This window comes from Saccostrea cucullata, unplaced genomic scaffold (genome assembly GCF_032062105.1).
Source record: "Saccostrea cucullata isolate Sc308-1 unplaced genomic scaffold, CSIRO_AGI_Scuc_v1 ctg105, whole genome shotgun sequence".
In the NCBI taxonomy this organism is placed as follows: domain Eukaryota; kingdom Metazoa; phylum Mollusca; class Bivalvia; order Ostreida; family Ostreidae; genus Saccostrea; species Saccostrea cuccullata.
Genome location: NW_026919155.1, coordinates 607,064 through 631,483, shown reverse-complemented (window position 1 = coordinate 631,483; position 24,420 = coordinate 607,064). Strand labels below are relative to the sequence as shown.

General features: G+C 33.1%; 3 protein-coding genes across 3 annotated transcripts in view; 2 read left to right on the top strand and 1 right to left on the bottom strand.

The window, feature by feature from the left end:
* LOC134280849 (ATP-dependent RNA helicase A-like) overlaps positions 1 to 24,420 on the top strand; it is a 309,572-nt gene that overhangs the window by 244,706 nt on the left and 40,446 nt on the right. The window lies entirely within an intron of this gene.
* Positions 1 to 24,420, bottom strand: part of LOC134280233 (uncharacterized) — a 37,972-nt gene that overhangs the window by 10,502 nt on the left and 3,050 nt on the right. Inside the window, exons 7-31 of the mRNA XM_062762647.1 lie at positions 22,921 to 23,060; positions 22,605 to 22,751; positions 22,182 to 22,236; positions 20,720 to 20,830; positions 20,403 to 20,495; positions 19,929 to 20,145; positions 19,737 to 19,801; positions 19,502 to 19,618; positions 18,644 to 18,818; positions 18,150 to 18,328; positions 17,794 to 17,997; positions 17,323 to 17,403; positions 17,005 to 17,132; positions 12,301 to 12,449; positions 11,682 to 11,734; positions 10,888 to 11,063; positions 10,329 to 10,495; positions 9,388 to 9,506; positions 9,009 to 9,140; positions 8,450 to 8,641; positions 7,923 to 8,013; positions 2,889 to 2,916; positions 2,293 to 2,368; positions 1,995 to 2,196; positions 1,854 to 1,898 (exon numbers count right to left, since the gene is read on the bottom strand). Of these exons, the coding sequence (XP_062618631.1) occupies positions 1,854 to 1,898; positions 1,995 to 2,196; positions 2,293 to 2,368; positions 2,889 to 2,916; positions 7,923 to 8,013; positions 8,450 to 8,641; positions 9,009 to 9,140; positions 9,388 to 9,506; positions 10,329 to 10,495; positions 10,888 to 11,063; positions 11,682 to 11,734; positions 12,301 to 12,449; positions 17,005 to 17,132; positions 17,323 to 17,403; positions 17,794 to 17,997; positions 18,150 to 18,328; positions 18,644 to 18,818; positions 19,502 to 19,618; positions 19,737 to 19,801; positions 19,929 to 20,145; positions 20,403 to 20,495; positions 20,720 to 20,830; positions 22,182 to 22,236; positions 22,605 to 22,751; positions 22,921 to 23,060 (3,142 nt within the window). The remainder of the gene's footprint in view (positions 1 to 1,853; positions 1,899 to 1,994; positions 2,197 to 2,292; positions 2,369 to 2,888; positions 2,917 to 7,922; positions 8,014 to 8,449; positions 8,642 to 9,008; positions 9,141 to 9,387; positions 9,507 to 10,328; positions 10,496 to 10,887; positions 11,064 to 11,681; positions 11,735 to 12,300; positions 12,450 to 17,004; positions 17,133 to 17,322; positions 17,404 to 17,793; positions 17,998 to 18,149; positions 18,329 to 18,643; positions 18,819 to 19,501; positions 19,619 to 19,736; positions 19,802 to 19,928; positions 20,146 to 20,402; positions 20,496 to 20,719; positions 20,831 to 22,181; positions 22,237 to 22,604; positions 22,752 to 22,920; positions 23,061 to 24,420) is intronic.
* On the top strand, positions 3,411 to 7,095 carry LOC134280906 (cilia- and flagella-associated protein 119-like). The gene is made up of 9 exons (XM_062763365.1): positions 3,411 to 3,576; positions 3,759 to 3,790; positions 4,596 to 4,661; positions 5,107 to 5,276; positions 5,558 to 5,628; positions 5,737 to 5,853; positions 5,943 to 6,003; positions 6,337 to 6,444; positions 6,844 to 7,095. Exons 1-9 carry the CDS (start codon positions 3,523 to 3,525, stop codon positions 7,041 to 7,043), a joined length of 879 nt encoding a protein of 292 aa, XP_062619349.1. The 5' UTR covers positions 3,411 to 3,522; the 3' UTR covers positions 7,044 to 7,095.

Here is a 24,420-nt window from a genome sequence, read left to right as displayed (position 1 = left end):
GTTAAATTATTATTTATTATCATTTTTTATAAGTTTAATTCCTCAGAAATCTATAAATTGTAGTGCTTCTTCAATGTCAATCTCGCCAACAAATTTTCAGACTTGCGTCCTAAAACTTGATTTCTGAACGTTTTTGGACACTTTAATGACCCAATTCTATGAAAATAATTATTTTCTACACCTTTGCATTTATAAATATGTGTAATATGGAAGGTATCTTCTGAATTTGTGAGAAACAGGTAACGAAATCGGCACTGCGCTGTCCCGAACTTTACAAAATTTTCATATCTTTTGTTGGAGTATATTACACAAATAGATCATTATAATTTTCAAACCTTTTAAGAAATAGGTACTTTAAAGCTTGATGAAAAAATATTGCGTATTTATCGAGTTATATGCTCAAAAAACACCGTATGTAACAGTCCGCCATTTTGAATTTTGGTGGGACTTTCCAAGATGCTATTGTTTGTTTACACAGGTAAATCACGTGATTTCTCACTGTAGTATGATGCAATCATCTATTGTTAACCTGCAGGTGCCACCTGTGCTCTGATAATTTGTAAACAAGCGGTAATTTCAAGTCAAATCAACAATGAAATACAAAAGTTGTCATTAAGGGTTGGGGCCTAGGTGTCAAGTCGTCATTAAGGGGTAAAGGAGGGAAAGGTCTAAGGGGAAAAGAGTTAAATAATTATTATTGACTGTATTACGATAATTTAGAAACGCAGTGTCACTGAGAAATTGTAATTGCAGATTACAAGACGACAGGCATAATAAAATTTTTATTTCTAATCAGTGTAAAAGTTTAATGAAATATGAATATTCAGAAAAAGCCTCAGTGTCAATATGACGACTATTGTTGGACAAATACTTACAGAACTTCGTTCAATGCATATGTTTGGAAAAGTCACAATGCTATGTACATTGTACCACGCGACGCTGGTAAAATATCGTTTTCATATAACATATGATGTCTGTATGATAAAGAATAAATAAATAAACATGAACTGACGATATACATTTTTTGCTTTACTGATTCATCTAAAATACGAAAACATATCGTTGTTTTATAACGATGTGTGCACGTGTGAAATGTTAGCACTGCATGAAAATCATAACATCCGGTAAGACTAATTTTAAAACCTGTCAAATAAAAACCTGTCAAATTCTGGACTCTTGAAAACTCGAACTCTTGATCTCTCGAAGTTTTCCCTTGGTCCCGCGGACTTCGAGGTAACTTGAGTTACCTGTACCAAACTTAACAAACTTCAAATGTAAAAATTACAGCATATCTTATCTTGCAACATTTACTTGCACTGCATATACATATATCCATAAGGGATATCCATAATTCCATATAGATATTCAAATTATTTAAATTTCTGTCTCTGGACTTTAGTTTGTTTCGTTTTTTGTGGATTGCATAAAGACTCTTCCTCAGCAAATTCAAAGAATAATTTTCATGATTGCTTAACTTAACTTCTTTTATTACAAACTTGCCATGCTCTTTATTTCTATACAATAAAGTATGAAATAAATGAAATTAAAAAAAAACTTTAGAAAACAAATCAGTAAAATTAAAAAGTAACATGTAAATTTACATTCAGGTAAAAAAAAAAAACAAAACAATATACATGTATAATGCCTGTGCATGCAAAACCTTTCTCATTCACATGTTCAAAAAACTTGACATAGTGAACCATCCAGTCCAAAGGAAAGGGAAATACATAACAGACCTTTGAATCTTATCACCAAGCTCATAATAATAAAATGACTATAACTCTGACAAAGGATACAGATTAAATAGCAGTAACCCAAACCTTGTTGTCAAGAAACAAATAATTAAAAATTACCTCCTTGTTGAACATATGATGCATAATTTTGAGCAGTTTGTCCAGCTGTAAAACCATTGATGTAATGTACAACATACAAGCAGCAACAAATACTAAGACTACTACTGTTAACCAGACAAGAAGGCTTCAATGAGAACTGACCTCCTTGTTGTCCGTATCCACTCTGTTGCTGCTGGCCATACTGCTGTTGGCCCCCGTATCCCCCTGAGGAATCATACGACCCCTGGGCTGCGGGCTGCTGTCCATAGCTTGCACTCTGAGCTCCTGCAGTCTGTCCAGCTTGCTGTCCATAAGCACTTTGGTCATAACCTGTGTAACCTTGCTGTTGATATCCTTGAGTTGCCTGTAAAATGTAATTTTTACTTAACTTTACCTGTTCTTTACATAGAAGAACATATCAATAAAATGGCTATTAATTAATTTGATGGTAAAATCTTACCGTTTGTCCATATGTTCCACCTGGCTGCTGTCCATAAGCACTAGCATCTGTAGACTGACCACCATATCCACCATAGCTACAGAATAATTCAACAGCAATAAAGAAAGTCATGTTTAATGGTCAATATTCTATTAACTTTTTTAAATACTAAACATAAACATCTAAATTGCTCAGAAGATACATGGCTTGAGCATTCATCAAAGCAGTGGATTGCATTTACACATCGTTATTTATTCAGAAAATGTCAGAGCTAGGCTTGAGGGTTAACATGTGAAAATTCCTGCACACAGAAATGTTTTTAACTACTGAAAAGAGGAACAAATTCTATTTCAGCATAACAGAAACTAAAGGGAATAGTGCTCAACCTGTTGCGGTTGTTCAAATTATTTTCGGAGTGGATCTGCGCTAAATTATTTCATGCAACTATATAAAAGCTCTGTTACGGACTGTACCAAGAGCCAAATCTAAATTTTGATGATTTAAAAATGTCCAGTCAATGAGAAGATTTGAAGACAAAAAGCTTTTTTTTAAATTTACTTAAGTCTTTTCATGCGAGCATTGTCCTTAAGAATTTAAATAATTATTAAAAGACTCACCCGCCAGCGGCTGTAGAATAACTGTATTCTGAAAAAAAATAAATCATCTATTAGGCCTAAATCATACTCTTAATCTATATTTTTTTTTGCAGCACATGGCCCCAGTCCAAGCATTATCATAGGATACAAAATGTAATATACCAAAGTGAAAATATTGTTTGCTTTATGTATAGTTAAAATGTTATGCTATCTATTTTCCATAATATATAGTCAATCCTTTAATCCATGCAGAGATCTTAGTAGCATATATATTTTCTAAATGGAAATACTTACGGCTTGCATCCGCCATTATCGCTTTCTTCTTCACAGAGGCTGTGTGAAATTTGGTATACGTGATACTAAAGGATATCGCGTGCGTGTATTTTGGTAATCACCATTTTGGACAAAGTTATGCCCCTAGGACTTAGAAAAATTTCAATTATTTGCAGTATTTGTCTGTTGTCTTTGCAGAGACTGCACATATTAAAATGAAATTTGGTATACAGATTTATCAAACACGATTGCCCTCGATGAATATTTGATCGGGTGTGGTGTACACATGAAGACTTCGAGTCATCCCATAGCAACAATAAATATATGAAATATATTTGAGAATTATACCATTTTTTGGCTTTAACACCCTACTGGCCTGACAATGCTATTGAGTGAAAATACAGAAGGCCCAAGCGAAGTGCCAAAACTAATACAGGTAAGCAAATATGCTTTGCTAGAAGGAGTTTCAGCTCAAATTCTATCCTAAACTTGGTGTTAAATGTCATTTCACTTGGTCATTTTTTGAAAGATGAAATCGATTACTGCATCACTCACGCTGTATGCAAAAATTGAATAATATATAATGATGTACACATGATTATTTTTCTTGTTTTACAGCCAAGAAGTCACAAAGCAAAAGTTTGTGTTTGGTAAGAATTGATTTTTTTTTTCATTTTACTTGTAAGGTTATTTTAACAATTTTGATAATTGACTTGCTCTCCCAAAAAATATATCAGAATTACCCATTTTTTTTTCAAAAGAAATCATAGTAATTTTTTAATATAAAAACATCCAAAGCAAAAGTTTCTACAATTTGAAAAAAAAGTGTGCACAATTTCAGGGCCAGTAATATTTTGAGATGACACTTTTAAAAACATAGAGAAATAAATACAGCACATGAATTATATATTATTATTTGGCATGTATGCTCTCCCTTTGTCAATATATATTTTTTCGGAGGGCATATTGCTTTGCTGCTGTCTGTCTGTCAGTCAGTGGTCGGTCTGTTGGTCCCTCATCAGTTTCCGTTCATAATCTTTGCAGAGGTTGCACATATTGAAATGAAATTTGGTATACAGATTTAGAATAATATTCAATTCACTACCTCAATTTTCGTTCTATTTTGGGTATTGAAATGATCCAGCCATTTTGGTTTGACACTCATGAGAGAGAAAATTGGTTCCCCATTGGACTTAGAAAAATTCAAATTATTTGCAGTTTCCTTTCATTTTCTATGAAGAGATTGCTTATACTGAAATGAATAATACATGTAATAATAATATCATAAGAATACCCAGGCCAAGTTCTGTTTAGGGTACAATCGAGCCAATTTTGCATTACATTTCCATTCAATTTATAGGCAAAAAATGTATAATGTAAATATTTTACTATAAATGTACAATCCATAATTTGAAATTAAGAAGCAAATAATATTGTTAAAGTGATATTTTTCAGGTCTGACTTGACTGTGAATGATGTTGACAGAATTATTGAATCACTGAATGCTGATCATATTAAACAGTAAGTTCTAGAAAATATGCAAGTGTTAATTAGTACCACATTTTTTTTGTAAATTTGATTTTCCAACTTTTATTTTGGTTTTTCAAACTTTCTGGATTTTGAACTTTATTTGGAAATTTTCTAACTTTTTCTTTAGGTTTATCCTTTATTTATTATTTCAATTTTTATTCATTTTGTCATAAACAAAAAAATCATCTTTAAAATGATACTGTCAAAATAGTTTCTCCTTTTTCTAGCATCGGTCCCATCAACCTCAGGTTTATCTATGGACTAATCTGCATATTTTATCCATCCCCCCCCCCTTTATAGTCGTCTACAAAAAAAAACACAAAAAAAACAAGATTATTCTAACCACATACAGACCAGACAGTTCTAAGCAAATTTTTATATTTAAATATCAAGGTAATCAGCTTCAACTGTGCATTATGTTCGTGATATATTACAGAGTGCTGGCTGATGTATTCAATTTGGATGACCACAAGGAGAATCTGAAGACAGGAATCATTATGGACCTGTACTTCTACACTCTGCAGTTTGCCAGGGACAACAACTTCACCAAAGAAAAAACATCAGCATTCTTCTCTATTGTTAAGAAAACACATGAAGTGTGCATAGGTAAGAATTTTCTGGCTTTATGATATTCTATCAGACAAATTCTATGGTAGCTCTTTTAATTTATAATGATTAAATGTAATGTTAAAATTATTTTAAAACGGATATATGTTAAAACATTCCAACCCTGGTAAAAACCTGTACAGAGCAGCTGAGCAATATTGCTAAATAAAAATATAACATGCAAAGAAAACCCAAAAATTCTATTTTTCTGCTGATAATTGTTTTCATAAGCATTAAAAATTTGAAATAAAAATATTCTAAAGTCTAAAATTTATTTTCAGAGACACCATTTGGAAATTTAGATGAGACATTCAACTATTTCAAAGACCTACTCCTCTGTCATGCTGTCAATGTAAGAATGGAGAAAATATTTACAAAGACACAACTGTCAACAGTATTTTATACTTTTATCTTCCTTGAATAGTCTTGGTTTAATTATTTCACATTTTGTTCTTGTTAGAGACCCCCACACAGCATTGAATTATTTACACCAGATGAAATCCGTAAAATCACCGAGTACACCGTCAACACTTACTTCAGACACTTCAAGATGTACAAGTATGCCTTCACACCTCTGGTACGTCTAAACCTTCAGCATACTTTGTTTAATTCCATAAAGTAATTTAGAAATCCTGTCAATGAATTCATTACCATTTGTTCTTTCAGGTTCGACTTGACCTCTCTTTGACTTACACAGGAATGCCTGAGACCCCACCCCCATCTGAAAGTATGATAGATTTAACTAAAGACTTCTTTCAAATACATTTTCAATTTCATTACTTTACATCTTGGAATTAAAATTTTCATTCCAGAAGTAAATTAATTGGTTTTCATACCAAAGATGTGTTCTTATTTATTTATTAGTGTAATGACTTGCCTTGTTTTGTGTTCCGATTTAATTATTAGTGTAATGAGTGGCCTTGTTTTGTGTTCTGATTTAATTAATGTAATGACTGGCCTTGTGTTGTGTTCTGATTTAATTATTAGTGTAATGACTGGCCTGGTTTTGTGTTCTGATTTAATAATTAGTGTAATGAGTGGCCTTGTTTTTGATTGACAGCTGCCGAGGCCCCGGCTGAGGATGATCTAGCTACAGAGGAGGCCCCGGAGCCAGCAGAACCGGAGCCAACCGAGGAACCTCCCGCACAACCCAAGTCACCAGAACCAGGTAACGGAACTCACGGGAACATGGCCATTATTGTCTCAAAAGGCTGTCATTTTACAAATCCCACTGTACATGCAAAAGTCTTAGTGTCATAGATAAGTCAACACTACAATTTACCACTAAACATTCAAATTCACACTATGCAAACAAGGAAATATTTCATTTTGTTAATTCACACATATTATACTTCGTTTTTTTTTCTCAATTCTTCCTAGTATAGTTGGTTGAAAAGATGCAAATCAACAAACTTTACCCTTAAAAATAATATCTTTCATCTGATCATCTGCAACTGTTGACATAATTTACAGCTCTTTAAATCAGTACATGTAATAATATATCCTTGTCAATTAAATTATTGTGTCTTAATATATATTTTTCACTGTATCTATTTTGAATTTTTAGAAGAATCCAAAGCTCGCAAGGAATTAAGGGCAATGGTGCAGAGCTACTTATCTGATGAAATTAAGAAAATGAAACTATCCGTTGAAGAACAGCTAAAGGTTACCGAAGAATCCCTTAATAAAAAGATAGACATTGCTGAGGGTGGAGGGAACAAGTCTGGAAAAGGGGGGCGGGGCTCTGCCAAGGGCAAGAAAAAGTAGTCTCATTTTAATATTGTTGACTGTTGGATGTTTTTTTTTTTTGTATTTGATTTCATGTTTAAATATTAATAAATATGATATTGTGTAGATTCTATATTTTTTATTCAACAAAGCCATAAACAAACAATCAAATGAACAGAACAAGAACTACTATAATGCTCACTAGAGTCAACATTCTCTTACTGAAAAATGAATAGGTGAATACTATAGATATAATGAGCTGGCTTCTTTAAGTTCTCTGCACATCCAAGTTCATGATGCCAGCTTTTTATATGCACAATTCATAGAGGTTCGATATCAAATTAAACACATTGTAGCTATCTTATTCTTGGGTCTCTATATATATGCATTTTAGAAATTTTTCCCTCCAACTGATGGATCGACTTTAGTATGCAATAGTTAAAAAAGAATGTATTCCACAGAGATGACTGAATACCAATATAATGAAATGCCCCCTTCTCTAGAAAAAGATTTCTAAAGACTTCATATATTAATAGGTGTTAAACTTTTTTTACATCATATTGTGCCCATGTCTTTGTTTCAGAGGCCAATAATTGAATAAATCTGTAGTTGCATTATATGAAGAAGCTGCTAAAATATAATCTATATAACATTTAATTCTTATAATTAAAGTGGAAAGATCTTCTTATTTGATTTATTTGCCTTACAATCTTTGAGACAAAATTGAAATATGTTTCTTTTCCATACAGTTATATGTACTTTTGATTTATTTTTTTTTTTAATTTAATCTACATTACAGAGAAGTCAATAGGCACAATAATCTTCCTCTACAGTCTTCACAGTACAATTCCGGTACTTTTATCAGTGGTTAAGACTTTCTGCAATCTTATACAGTAATACTGTGAAGTCTTGATCAGCTAACCTTCTGTCGTTTGGAAGATGGTTCTTCACTGCTCTGTTCTGTTGTTCTGTCAGCTGTGGGGGTCACTATATCTCTCACTCCACCCATCTGTAATATGTACAGAGAATTTCACTTACTTAATACTTTAACACAATTAATACCAGTACATATACATACATGTTTGAAAATAGTGCTTTGAAGCTTCATTTTTATACCCCACCATGAATATGGCCTGGGCATAAGTGGTCATCACGTCTGTCTTCTGTAATCTCTACTGTCCATCCACACATTATTTTTTAGTTCAGAGATAATAATACTGTATACAGGGTTATTTTTGCCCCGTTTTATTTTCGCCCTTTCACACTTGCAATCAATTTTGCCCCGTTTTAAATTCGCCCAGTCACCGTTTTGTTTAAGAAAATATATTGTAAATTTTGAATTCGCCCCTTTTCAAATTCACCCAAACAATGTTAGGGCGAAAGGGGCGAAAATAAAACGGGGTGAATATTTCCCTCACAGTATACAGTAATCAAAGACAACTTACTGTGATTTGGTATGGCACTCTGGTTTCTTCTTTATTGGGGGACTTGTAGAGCCACGCCCATCTCTTCTGGGCCTCCCAGTACAAGATTACACGAATTGTACTAGCGTGTCCCCAGCTCTCACCCAGGGCCGGGACAAGGCGGGAATCTTCTCCCGGACTCAGCTTTGTTGTCATCTGATTGGTTAAAACTACCTGGAATTCATACATTTTTTGTTCCAACTAAAACTTGCATGCCCATTAAGTATCAGTTTCTCAAATAAGCTCCAATCTTTGGCTCAAATTCTGATTCAAGGGGGCATGTATTTTATACTCTGTTTATTTCTGAAGATTATCAGCTATGTTGCACTGAACCAAGGGGATGATAGATTTCATGAATTCAGAATTATGAAACACTCTCTGAATAGAAGCAACATTCTGTCAAGTATAAACTAGCTATGATTCTGGATTACAACAATTCTCACTTGTCTAAAATACACGTACGTACTCAAATGGATTTTATGTACAGTCATACTCCTAGGCATATAATCATCTACTTTATATATGGATACAAAATACTTACTGCAATTTTTAACTCAGTTGCGAGTTTAATAAAACTTTGAGCCATCGCTGTAAGTAGCCTTGTCCTGAGAGACAAATCATCAAAGTCGTGTCGGAAATGGAAAGCAACACTGTCTACAAGTACAACTCTAACCTGAAAGACAAAGGAAAATTCTCCTTATCTCTACCTTTATACATTTTATCTCTACCTTTATACATTTTAAAACAATATAAAAATAATGTAAAGTCGATGGTCCATTGTTTATAACAATATTACATGATGTTCAATAGACATTTCACTTACAAATACATGTATTTACAATTAAGGCAAAGGAAGTCTAACACTCTCTCATGGAACTACATGTATTTGGAAGTCTAAAACTTGTATGTCAGAAACTTACTTTTGGATGTTGTTTAATAAACTCTGGTAAGAGGTGCACTGTTGCCAGGAGCTCTACGTAATCATGACATCTGTAGTAGTGGACCCGGGACAGCACAGAATCCACCGTCATGTTGTCTCCTGTAAAAACCAGTTTACCAGGGTATAACTAGAACTGTCCAAACGGGACAAAATACCCCCCGCTGGGTTTTTCAGTAGCAAGTTTTTCCATAAGAAAGATATGGACCGGACACGAATTATGAAATTTTTCTTCCAGTGACCTTGACCTTCCCAAATGACCCTTGGGTCAAGGTCATGACACACCCTTGAGCTATGGGCAATCTTTGTGTGAAATGAGAACCTACCAAGTTTATCCATAAGAAAGATATGGACCGGACACGAATTATGAAATTTTTCTTCCAATGACCTTGAACTTCCCCAAATGACCTTGGGTCAAGGTCATGACACATCCTTGGGTTATGGGCATTCTTTGTGTGAAATGAGAACCTACCAAGTTTATCCATAAGAAAGATATGGACTGGACACGAATTATGAAATTTTTCTTCCAGTGACCTTGAACCTCCCCAAATGACCTTGGGTCAAGGTCATGACACACCCTTGGGTCATGGGCAATCTTTGTGTGGAGTAGTAGATTCTAATGTCCCTCTGTAAGAAAGATATGGACCAGACACGTTTGCACAGACAGACGGGCAGACAGCTAGACAGATGGACGGACAGATGGACAAGGTGATTCCTATATACCCCCCAGACTTTGTTTGCGGGGGGTATAATTAGATTTCTTATAAATTGCTTACTGGTCTTTGAACACAAAATACATTTGTAGCTAGAATGATAATCTTCAGTCAGAAAAACAACTCTTCAGTGTACATTTTCCTAAGTTAGGTTTGTGTTATGTATTAGCCCTCTTGTCTAGCCATTTCCTGACAGTAATGTTTCTGATACCTTTCATTCCTTCTTGTCTGGCCATTTCCTGACAATGATCCACAGTAGCTTTTGAGATGTCCATCAGCCTCTCCACAATAAAACTCCCCTCTGTATCAATGTAGACTGCCTCCCCCTCTAATCCGCCAAAATGTTCAGGAATTTGAACATCCACCGCTATTTGCATGCTGCAATTGTGACAGAGAATTAAATTTGAAAAATCATGAATATTGAGAGGAAATAGCAGTCCGATTCTCCTTCACAAGGGGAGACATTTGATATCAACAGATAAGCCAATGCTTTTGTAGCTTTTTTTTTGTTTCTCTTTCAAGTTTTTGACATTATTTCACAAATTGTTGCAACGAATTATAAAAATTTTATCATATTAATGTAAATGACCGGTTATAGAGCAATTTACATTGCATAATCATGACGACCAAGGCATGCTATAAATTAAAGATGGTCCAAGTTAAAATAGCTTTTCACAAAAGAATCGTATTCTCAGTTATACCAACATTTAGACTTAACTTTACTAAATAACTACTCCTTATTGGTTACTCATAGTTTGATAAAGACTTACCACATTTGTGTTTTACCAACACCAGGAGCACCGCAGAACTCTGTGATTTTACACAGAGGAATACCCCCTCCCAGCATCTCATCCAGACTCTGTGAGAAAGTGATGATTGAGGGCAAGGACTGCTCTTCCTTTAATCTTTCTAACTTCTCCGCTGGGCCAAACTCTCCTCCATTTAGCTGCATTGTTTTTGCATGCAAAAGTTAAATTTTGCATTTATGGTAATTATTAAGTAGCTTTCATGCCTTTGAATAAATCTAATTTCAAAATCTCGTCCTGCATTTCTGCGGAGTTAAAACAGTTTATATAAAATAAATATTTAACATTCATATAATAGAATATTAAAACAGAGTGTTTAAATGTTTAACGAAATACGCACAATATTCATAAAATTAAAATTTTGTAAATATGGGGTAGATGTTTCCCAGTTTCTGTCAATGTTAATATCAAAGCATGCAAGTATAAACACTTTTACTTTCTCTATTTAAAAAGAATTTGTAAAAGTTTAAAATGCTAGTGTATTAATTTCATTTAAAATGACAATTTATTACAGTGGGCTAACAGACAAGGATGCACGTCTTCATCTGCCTTTGAATAAATCTACTGTAAATTGACTCTTGTTCATAACTGTTTTTATTTGCAATTCATCAATTGGAAATCCACTTGCAATTTTCTATGTCAACGGGATATATCAATTTACAATTATAAGATATTTTAATAATAGATCAAGCATTCTTTCCACTTGCTTCATTGAAAGGAATATTTTGCATTAAATAACTATTAAATAAATGGCTTGCATCATGTCGAATAGAAGTTGGTTTACAGTAATTAACATGGTTGAACTGTGATCCTGGTGAAAACAATAGGATTTCTTTGAAAACTTTCTCACATTACAAATTAAAAGATCTTGTGATTACATCAATAAACTTTAATATCTTAAAAACATAGGTAATCAAAGATTACGAAGCTCACCTCGACGAATGTTATCAGTTTAAGTACATGTAATGCAAATCTCACATCATATTTTTTTTTACCAGTTTGTATTTATTCTGACAACCATATTCAAGCAAGTTCTGTTTAAACAGGTCTTAAAGTTCTTTGAGGATTGACCTGTTCCAAAAACTTTAACCTGGTCACTTGTTTGGAAAATGTAAAACACATTATCCATGCAAGTTTGGTCCAGTTAGGTCTTATAGTTTATTGGGAAAAATCACTAAAAAATGAAAAAGCATTAATTTTCTAAAAATTTGAAAATACAGATGATTTGACTGCTGCAAAATTAGTAGAATCCCTAGATGATCATCCATGCAAGTTTGGTCCAGGTAGGACTTATAGTTACTTGGGAATGGAAAAACTTGAACATATCTACTGACCTTTGCTTTTGAAAAAAAAGTTACATGAAGCATATCTACTCACCTTTGCTTAATTCAGAGGGTTTCAAGCTTTTTAGATCCTCCAGGACAAGAAATCCTGCTGTTGTAAGCTTGGCTTTGTGCGCTGGGGCAATAGGAAATGAACTTAGCTCTCTTTGTGACTGCATAGTAACGTTACCTCTTTTTTTTAGCCTATATCATAGTAAAATAAAAAAAAATTGAGAAAAGGTTGACCATACAGGGTTCAACATAAGTCAAGTCTAACTAAGCTATTAAATGTTAGGTCTGGCATTTGTATTAAGGAAGCGCTGTTCATGTGATCACGTGAAGTTGGGCAGCTGTTGCACCATTTTTAAATTTTTTTTAACAATCAACATCATATTTTGTTCCAAATTTTCACTTAAAGTTTGAGGATATTAATTTTGACTGTCTGTATATCCATCTGTCTGTATTTCTGTTCGTCTGTAATACTTTCAACTCAGGTGAGCTTTTTTGATCACATTTTTCTGTAGTTTGTCTCTCTGTCCGTACGTCTATAAACTTTTTACATTTTCTACTTCTTCTCCAGAACCACAGAAGCTTATCAATTTCTTCTTGTTATTTTGCACGTATATTATGTGACTAGATTTAGAAAAGAAAATTTGTTTCCAACAAAATGTTTATATCAAAATGTATTGTTTTGAAAATAACCTTACCGAGACAAAATCATTCAATACATATAAAACCATGAAGGAGGCGTATTGTTTCACCCTTTGAATTAGCTTGTTAATAATACTACAGATTTATATCGATGTCAGAAAAAAAAAAACAGAGTGCTGATTTTCTAGATAAAAAAAAATCTGAACAACTATAAATAGAAGTTTAAAAATGTCCTTATAGGACCAATATCCCTAGTAACCAAACAGAGAGCAAAATTAGTTTTCAAAAGAGCTTTGACATTTTTGCACAATAAGATGCCCAGGGGGCCACAATGCCTACCTGAGTCACACTAGACCCCATCTATTTTAACCATGCTCTATCATAATTTGACAGGAGAAAATTGCAGCCAGATTTCTCTTCAGGTAACCAATACGTCATTTACTGAAACATCTACAATTTAATTCTGGTTGTAACAAGTCATTTGATCAGACAAAACATTTAGTTTATATGGTATAACATATGTTTGTTGCCTACATCACAATGACTTATGTTAGAAAATAGCATTCCCCCTTACTTTACTTTTAAAATTTGCTCATTTTGAAGGCATTTTGAACAGAAAAATGACTTATTGTTTACACTTAATGATGGAAAATCAAATTAGAAGGAACAAATTTAATTGCTACCACAGTTATACTGGTTCCCGTTATAAGAGTTTATGGGTTATAATTTATAAGACTTAATGTTTATAAAGCGTAAACTGTTCTACCTCACGCTCATGTTATACAATATAACGGATAGCTATTTAATTCCATTCCTTAAATATTATGAAACATTGAATTTGTTTAATAACCTCTGAACACAATAAAAACAATCAAACATTGAAATTGTCACATTCTTTTCTGGTCTTTGATCGAAAATGACATTTTATGATGTTAAGAATCACAGAATGACCTAAACTGCCACTTGTCACATTGACTTGGCAAATGCAAGACGAAATTAATGTTTCCATCAGGGAATTGACATAAAACAACTTCTGTGTACATTTAAAAATACTTACTGGATCTACTGCATTTTCAAATATTCTTCGTTTTGATTTTAATTGCAACTAAACCTTTCTTACTTAGTTTTTTGATATTTTTGTACATTTTCAACTTCGCGCGGTTTGCCGGTGCTAGATAACTCGTACGAAGATTCGATGCTGAATATCGATCCCGAGATGAATTAAATAACACAATCACTTAAAAGACATACATGAAACTTTTCATTGGGAAAAAACAGACTTTTGTTACACTACGATCAACTGATAAATCCGAAGTAAATGTTTCATTACAAATACTGGATGGTATTTCAAGGAAGGCAGTAAATCTTGTACTGCCAACTCTGAAAAATGTTTTAACATTTTATCCCCATATCATTTCCTAGATTCTGATCATATTGAAGTAAATTTATAGAAAAATAAAAATAAAAAAATATTGCCAATGTTGGCATTTATCCATTAAATTAAGCAGTTTGGTTAATTGGTATAACCATTAAAGTTTTATGCATTTTTAACATGGTATGAAGATTATTTATCTGTTATCATGATTATGGATATTTCAGATTTCATATGTAGCTAGAAAACCTATTGTTGATATATTTAAAGTCTGTGGGAATTAACTTGAACACAGCAAATACAACCAAGCTGCGCGGAGGTTGGAAGCAGTATACAGTCTTTTTGTTTAGCTGCAAATTTATACATTAATTGATAATAATTTCAATCCAGAACAACTGAGAGATTTTTAATTCAATAATCAAAATATACACAACATTGTTACAATATTTATTTATGAGTGAATTCATTTTAACATAGAAAATGTGCCTGGCAAATATGTAAAACAAGTAATTCTGTTCTTTAGCAATATAAAATTCAAGAATATCAATTACATGTTTATGAAAACGTTAATAGAGCCAGGAGTTGCGAAACTACATTAATACCATCTTTCCAATTTGGAGGAAATTAAAAATTAGATTCAATTCTTAATCACAGTTTCTTATTCAATGTAACTTTGCATGCTCACAGCCAACTTCTCATAAAAAAAATATATTCATCCTTTTTTCTTGTCATATTTAATGATCTAAATGTTACCTTCAAAAACAATGTTCATGCATGTTTTTATAATAAAAACCATGGCATGAATACTATAATTTGAATTGAATTAAACATATTAGTATATAAAAAATGCAGCAATATGTAACACATACAGCACAATAATGCTAAATCAGTTTCACAATAAACAGTGAAACTATATCAAACAACAGCCGATCAAATATTGAAAAAATAACAAATATCAAAGACAGTTTGATATATTTTGGCACATTTGCATTGGTATCATTAAAACTAAATTCAGTTCATAACAATTTCTATTTGGCAAACAATTTTAAAATATAGAGACTGTAATATCAACCGACAAAAGATTCAATTTTCTAAACAAAATTAAATGTGACAAGTTAATTCACTAGCTTCAGTCAATAATTTTGTAGTACATGTACCAGTGTACTTCAATACCAAAAATACAAGCACACTGGGATTATTTTGAAAAATATTTTTCTTGGCTAAATACTTTGTTGATGATAAAACAAAACTGTAAATGTACATTTACATAGATTATCCAATCAAAATTTAGGGCAATTGTCCTATATTAATTCAAATCAAGTCCAATCATGTATAGTGCACTAGAGTTTTAAAAATAACATCTTTAAGCTTTAAATATAGACAGTAAGCAACACATATGTCAAAGTGATATTACATGTATTAACACTTAATGAAGTACATTTGTAAAGTGGAAAACTGGTATTTTTTCAATAAAATTAATTTACCAGTAAACCTCTAGAATGATATCGAATTAGCCATTAGTTCCAAAGCTTATATGTACATGTGGTCCTTAAAGTGGAAATCAATAGTAAAAAAAATTACACATTTACCATGTCCACTGTATCACGTGTATATACATGTAATAGGTAAAAATTCATATACTTTCACAGTGGATGCTGTATAAAAATGATAAAATATAAATGCATACATGTATATCCAAATTATTTACATTTCCAAAGTCCTTGTCCGAGATAAAATTACAAATAGTAATACATAAATCTACTGGTTCATCGAAAGGCGTGTTTAGACAAATCATGTGCAGAGTGGGACAAATAAGAGACAGAAGCGGGGTTTGTCAGCTTTTTTGGTTTCATGACAATAAACAATCATTTGGCTTGTGTGATAATTTCATAAACATATGCAAATTATCCTGAAAGCCACTCAATTTATCAAATCATGAAACCAATAACTTAGACAGTTATTCCCATTTACAGTGAATTTTCACTGTTAAAATATCAAATGTAAATGCATTTACAATGTATTTACATGTCTTTACAAATACTAACTCAAAGTAATAGCACTAGTAAAAAGAATACAAAAGTTGCAGAGAACAAGACATTCATTTGTTCTTCCTGACTAGATTTAGGGGAAAATAGCTAAACATAGGTTTCAAACCTAAAAAAAAAATGTCATCTTTATACAAAGCAGTCATATCAAATTAACATTCATTCAGCTGCATTTATCATACCGGTAATACATATATTCCAAATACAAAAATACAAAACTAAAAGCCATGATGGCAGTGGTACACATGCATGAAATCATGATGATTAGAGTTTTATCCAGGAGTACATATAGCATGAGATTTAGAGAGCAAGTCTTAACGCATCAACCATACTCCTTGGTCCAGACTAGTACATGTACTGTTAAAGAATAGAAAAAGCTCAGATTTTACTCCCTTTTTTGTGAAAGGAGTAAATATTCATTTGTTCTTTAACATATAGATACAAATAAATTCATGTACATGTGTCAACCCTCTAAGTCACTAAAAACCCTAATTACCAACTGAAGAGTCGTGATTTCATGCTATTGTAGAAAATAAAACTATCAGAGTTGTACATATATACTCAAGTCTACATTTGGAAATTCTGTTCTGCATTCAAAAATAAATGCCATTTTTTATAAGTGTTGGAAAATAGTGGCCACTCCAACAGCTTATCAGATCTTTTGACAATCCTGCATCAATTTATCCATCACCCATCAGAGAGACTGTTTGATGAGAGTTCGTGACGCAAGCTAGACTCGCGTCTGTCATCGGCCACAGCAGCGATTATTTCCAAGAGCATGTCCTTGTTAAGTCTGCCTAATTCTGGTTGCCTGGCAACCTGTAATGAAACCAACAAATATTATTTACATGTACATGTGCCAGCACATGTATAGAAAGTACAGTATATATATATATATTATTCTACACATGAACATATTTTCTACAAAGGAATGAAGAGAAAGTTAAAATGTGTAAATTGCTTTGCATGTAGGTTAATGCAAAAAATAATTTTAATACTGTATAATTACCTTTGGAAAATGATGAACAATTAATCTCAGAGCATGCTTCTTCATATCCAGTGCCTGAATTTTATCTGCAGCCTCTAAAATCTAAGGAAAGATTATCTTTAAAATTATAATGCCTTTTATTTATTTAAACTGTTTGTCCATTTAACTTCCTTTTTCATAAATAAAAGAAATACTCAGTATATAGTTCTCTTCTAATATCCAACAAGGTGAAACATTACTAATTTCAATTACTGTAGACATACTTTTTTCCAAGAGGTCATAACTCCGCAGAATCTCAATTTCTGTGTTATCCGCGGGTAGAAAATTACGCGGATTTCTTAGAGTGTCACTATATGCCTTACATTTATATTAAGTACGCTTGGACAAATTTCAGCGGAAAATTTCTAACCGAGTACATAGTGTAAATTAATACCACGTGGAAAAAAGTACTTTTACAGTAATGAAATTATTAAAAGTATCTATATTTAATACCTGTACAACATTTTGAACAGAGACATTTTTCTCTAGATTGTGTTTACAGTAGGCTTGTAATCTGTTGTTTGTAAATCCATAAAAATATGGAGCCGGGAAGAGGTAGAGTGAGTCTTCTGGAGGCATGGTAACATCGCCATAGTAAATATACTGCAGGAGACTGTCAAACGCTTGGCGAGATGGAACCATTTCTCCTATTGCAATCTGTTGTCAAAAAAAAAACATTTAATTTTAACACATGTATACAGTGGTGTTTTTAGTTTTCATTTAGTTTTCATAGAAAAAAAATTTGTTCATGCATATAAACCTTGGTAAAAACAAGAACATGGACAAAGTAGCTGAGTTACATAACTTACCCTGACAGTGTGGTTTTCTGGGTCATTCCATCTAAACATAGCTTCAAAGTAATTACACCTGGCAGCTAAGATGGCCTTGTGGGCGGGGATAGGTGTGTCGTCCAACATTAGGGTGATGTCACAGAATTCTGCTCCATCTCTCTTCAGGAAGGCATTAAGGTCGTGTTCCAAAGAATTATCTAAACATACAATGTACATATATCAAATAAATATTGCATATGGACATACTGAAATCTTTCAATTATGGCACTGCATTAAAAAAAAAAATACATGCATATCATACGATCATTTTCTTCGGTATCATTCTGAATGTATACTTCTTTGATGTCTTTTTTTGTTGTTGTTCAATGCTTATAATTAAACAAGGTAAAACATTACAAAAATCACTAATAGGAACAAGAGGTAATATCTTAATGCTAAAAAATGAAACGTAAAAATTTATGTAATAGGGAGTTTCAACTATACATATTCCAAAACATGTATCTGAGACTTACTACTTGTGACGATGGCCTCGTTATGTGACTCAGCAGGCAGTCTTATGTGTTGTGGCTGGCTAAGCTTCCGTCGGATGATTTCTACCATAAGCTGCTTATCCAAGCTCTCAAACTCTCTACTGTTTACAATCTGACTACAGTTACTCTCCTTCACAATAAACTTCAAACAATATTCCTGAAATGAATTTAACAATTATAAATATCAGCATATTGTAATGAGCTACAAGCATATTCAAAGAATTATGGCCCCCCTCTTTCAGAGTTGTAATGATTGGAATAAAATCATTGAATTATTTATTGTATCCAATATCTGTCTTGTCTCTGTGCTGTGTCCTATCTTGTCTGTCCATCATATCAAAGAAAATACCTAAATTTTTTGAAGTAATAAAAGTTACAACCAAGACTAGAATTTCTGAAAGCAGCATTTTCTTCACATTTATAAGTTTGTGTAATTTCACTACCAGGTAATTTAAAGTTTCTTTCCTGGTGCAAAGGTTACCATCAAAGTTATTTTTTTTTTATAAAAAGAACTAAGTCAAGGTCATAAAGCCAAAAATCATAGTATATGTGGAAAGGGACTTGTTACAAGTAATGCACATGTGAAATATGAAAGCCTTGTCTTCCCACATATTAAACTTCTTACCAATGTTTAAGTTCTGTGATATAATTGACAGATGGAGAGACTGATGAAAAGACAGATGAAGCAGATTTAATGTTCCCTTATTTTGCAAATGTGGGGGGAATAAAGTATCCTGAAGTCTTGGTTCTTTCTTAGTTAACAGTGGATTATTCACATGCATGACAAGCAGATTATAGTTTGACTGAAATACTTCCCTGTATTAAAATATAAACCCTTACTTTAAGGAAGTCAAGATTCATCTTGGAGGCATTCTGTAAAGCTACAAGGACGTTCTTCAGACCAATACAGGTCTCCAGGTACTGAACACACAACAGCTCCAACCGGGACATGTGGAACTAAAATAAAGATTGTGTTACAGTTTATGCACAGACACGTGGAACTAAAATAAATAAAGTATTAAAGTTTATAGAGGTAAAATCATTTTAGGGTACTTTTAATAGAAACTTTTATTACCTGAAGTGCCAATCTATACACATCCATCATAAGAAGTATCACTTCATTACTATTAAAATCTTGACCTGAAAATGAAGAATATGCAAAAAATCATCACTTTAATAAAGTTACACATAATAAATGTCAGTTCTATAATACCACTGATTCATTGCAATGAATTCAGGATTTTATTCCCCAACAAGTCAAACTAACCTTCTTTAGTAGGTAGAATTTTATCTGTGTATATATAGGAGAGGACTAGTTTCAGAGCCGTGGGGTTTGCCTCTGGCAGGATCACCTGTATAGGGTCGGTACTCGTAGCCTCGTCCAGGTAACGCTGTTCTTTAGCAGTACGTATCTTCTCCGCTAACCACGATGACCTAGCAGCCACTAACGCGATGTGTGCAGCTATACACTCCTTAGTCCCATCCTGAATTATCAAAAATACTTCTCTTTTAAAATTATTACATGTACATCACATATGTTTTTACATGTACATGTACATGTGTATATCAGAATACAATTTATAAAACTGCTAAGGTGTATTTCTAAATGCTATAATCTGGACACTTTATTGGATGTACATGCAGGTTTAAACTTGTCAAAAAACATTATTTTGGCTCAATTTTAGCAAAATGTGTCTATAACTAGCAATTAAATGTCAACGCTTTGAGTTTATTACATTACCTTGCCAACAATAAAGTGTAGATCACAGAACTGTTGACTTTCTAAAAGCTTCCCAAAATCCTCATGAAGAGTACATTTAGGGTATCTAGAAAACTGAAATTTAAAAAAAATCACATTCTGTTTAACCCTGCATTTAGTGATAGTATTTGAACAAAAAAATTGCAATGAAAATTATTAAACTATTATAGATATTCAACAAAATGCTCTTGAATTTTATGGCATTAACTTAAGAACTGTACTCACCTGAAATCTATACATCTCTCCACTCCCGACTATATTATCTATTGTATAACATTAACATAAAGAACTGTACTCACCTGAAATCGATACATCTCTCCACTCCTGACTATATTATCCACCGTTCCACCAAAAACATACATAGCATCATCCACAACAGCAGCAGCATGGAAGAGTCTTCCAGCTGGGACCTAATGCAAGTCATCATCAGAGTTATTGATAGCTAATCACTGGTTAAAATTGAAAAAGCCTACCAGCAAGTACATGTATCTTAAGCAAGTCATCAACAGAAAATGAGATGTTTGTAAAACACATATGCCCCCCTTCCCCAGACATCTAAGACCACGGGGCATAACTCTTTCAAAAATGGCTTGATTGTATCCAAAACATAACTTGGTCAAGATATTCTTATGATAAATTTGTATGCCAAATTTCATTTCAATATAAGCAACCTCTGCAAAGAATATGAACAGAAACTGAAAATAATTGGAATTTTTTATACTTTAAGGGGCATAACTCTGTCAAAAATAACTCGATCCAAAACAAAACTTTACCTGGATATTCTTATAATAAATCTGTACATAAAATTTCATTACAATCAATATGTGCAACCTCAGCAAAAAAAAAAAAAAAAATGAACAGAAACTGCAAATAATTAGACTTTTTCTAAGTTCAAGGGGCATTACTCTGTCCAAAATGGCTTTATCATATCCAAAACATAACTTGATCAAGACATTTTTATGATAAATCTGTATAAAAAAAAATCATTACAATATATGCAACCTCTGAGAAGAAAATGACTGGAAACTGATGGTGGACCAACAGACCGATCAACCTACTGACCGACAGACTGCAGCAAAGCAATAGGCCCTCACTTTTACAAAAGGAATAAATATTGGTAGTTAACCATTGGTCAGAAGTGTAAAGTCAGAGAATTTCAGACATACTGAAAACCAACTTTTATTTGCAACAACTTTATTTCGCAATTTACTGTGGGTAAACTAGTTTGCGACAATTAATTTTGGCAATCAAGCCTCTGTTGGATCTGTTGTTAATAGACACAGACTTTAAGAACCTATTCACAGCTAGAAATATTCCCATTGACTAGACTCTCATGAAAATTTCTCGCAAGTGAATAAAAGTTGGTTTACAGTAAGTCCTCTTCCGTATAACATTCATATTCAATGAAGATTATTTGTACCAACACTAAACAGACACTTTGCGAGACCATGCATAACCATTAACCATGTATGTTGTTTGGTATATGAAAAAAAGGAAAATGTTTTTTTTTTGTTATTACATGTACTGACTTTAAAAGTACAAAATTCAAGAAAAAGAAAGAGATACATGATCAATATATTTACAGACTAATTGGAAAGATTGCTAGACATATAAAACACTGGGATAACAGCAATAAGACAGATCTTTCTTTTAAAATCATAGTGTATCTGTATTCTGAATAAGACCTACTTCACTGGAATAATCATCACTTTTACAAGATGCAACTACAGACTACATGTCTATTAAAGTCTGAAGTAATACCTGACTGTTAGGAGCAGGTTCTGTGATAGACCAGGTCTGGGAATCCAGATCAAAGCTAGAAAATAAAATAGTAGACTAAAGTGACAGATTGTCCCAATAATCTATAGGTTACAAGTACAGTAAACATGTAAGTTTAAAGGAAAGTACATGTATGTGGGTTAAAACTATAAATAAACAAAACAACAACATATGTTTTAAAGACCACATATTATAGTATGAATATGTTTGAAAGTTTTGGAATAAAAGTTATATTCCTTCACAAACATGGATGTTATTCTTAGCAAATAATAACATTATACAGTTATGGTATTTACTAGTGTAAGAAATGCTACACTCCTTCTAGAGTCTTTGGAATTTTTTTTGTTTAAAGTCATTCATCTACGTTAATATTGTTTTAAAAGTAAATTTATTTTATCACCTAACCTGTGCAGTTCATTGGGTAATGTCTGTCCGGTAGCTCCACCAAACACATACAGGTGTCTGTCAAAGGCCACCATAGTGTGTCCATACCTCTTCTCGGGAGGGGGAGGGGCACCCCGCAGGATGTGTTCTGTAGAAATCTTTGTCCATCTGATAACATGGTAATAAACTGCTAAACTTTCTTGTAAAATTTTATTACAGTAACTCAGAATAATTTTTAGAAAGAAGGTTCTTTTCTTCCATCATTATAATCTATGAGATATAAATGTTAAATAATAATGATAATATTTAGGAAATCAATATGAATAATAAAACTTACTCATTTTCTTTGAAATTAAATTGGAAAAGATTATTTGTTATTTTGGCTCCACTTTGTCCAGAAAACACAAACATTGAATCTCTGGCCACTGCCAAGGCAAAGTTACAGCAGGTGGGGGGAATATTTCCTCTTTGTTCAACCTGAGTGTGTTTTAAGCACAGTAAATCAATAGTATTATAGTATACATGTAATTTCACATAAATTATTATGACATAGATAATGATAATATATTGACAAAAAGTAATAAAGACACAAAATTGAAATATAAAATTTCAATACTATTTACATGTATTTCTTTATGTACCACATCTTATCTTCAACATTTAAAACAAGAGGCCCAGGGGCCACAGCGCTCACCTGAGCACATCGGGCTTGAATTTACTCCCCCCCTCCAGGTGTTCATCATCTGAACAAACTAGAATCTACACTACCTGAGGATGATTCCATATAAATATCACTAATCATAGCTTTGAAGTACTTGAAAAGAAGATTTTAAAAGGTTTCCCTATATATCCCTATGTAAAACCTGGGTCGGCCATTTTGGCCCCACCCTAGCCACGGGGGTCATGATTTGAACAAACTTGAATCTACACTACCTGAGGATGATTCCACATGAGTTTCATCTTTCCTGGCCCAGTGGATCTTCAGAAGGATTTTTAAAGATATTTCCTATATATTCCTATGTAAAACTTGGGTCGGCCATTTTGGCCCCACCCTTGCCCCGGGGGTCATGATTTGAACAAACTTGAATCTACACTACCTGAGGATGATTCCACATGAGTTTCATCTTTCCTGGCCCAGTGGTTCTGGAGAAGAAGATTTTTAAAGATTTTTCCTATATATTCCTATGTAAAACTTGGGTTGGCCATTTTGGCCCCACCCTTGCCCCGGGGGTCATGATTTGAACAAACTTGAATCTACACTACCTGAGGATGATTCCACATGAGTTTCATCTTTCCTGGCCCAGTGGTTCTGGAGAAGAAGATTTTTAAAGATTTTTCCCATATTTTCCTATGTAAAACTTGGGTCCGCCATTTTTGGCCCCACCCTTGCCCCGGGGGTCATGATTTGAACAAAATTGAATCTACACTACCTGAGGATGATTCCATATGAGTTTCATCTTTCCTGGCCTAGTGGTTCTGGAGAAGAAGATTTTTAAAGATTTTTCTTATATATTCCTAAGTAAAACTTGGGTCAGCCATTTTGGCCCCACCCTTGCCCCAGGGGTCATGATTTGAACAAACTTGAATCTACACTACCTGAGGATGATTCCAAATGAGTTTCATCTTTCCTGTCCTAGTGGTTCTTGAGAAGAAGATTTTTAAAATTTTTTCCTATATATTCCTAAGTAAAACTAGGGTCGGCCATTTTGGCCCCACCCTTGCCCCAGGGGTCATGATTTGAACAAACTTGAATCTACACTACCTGAGGATGATTCCACATGAGTTTCATCTTTCCTGTCCTAGTGGTTCTGGAGAAGAAGATTTTTTAAAGATTTTT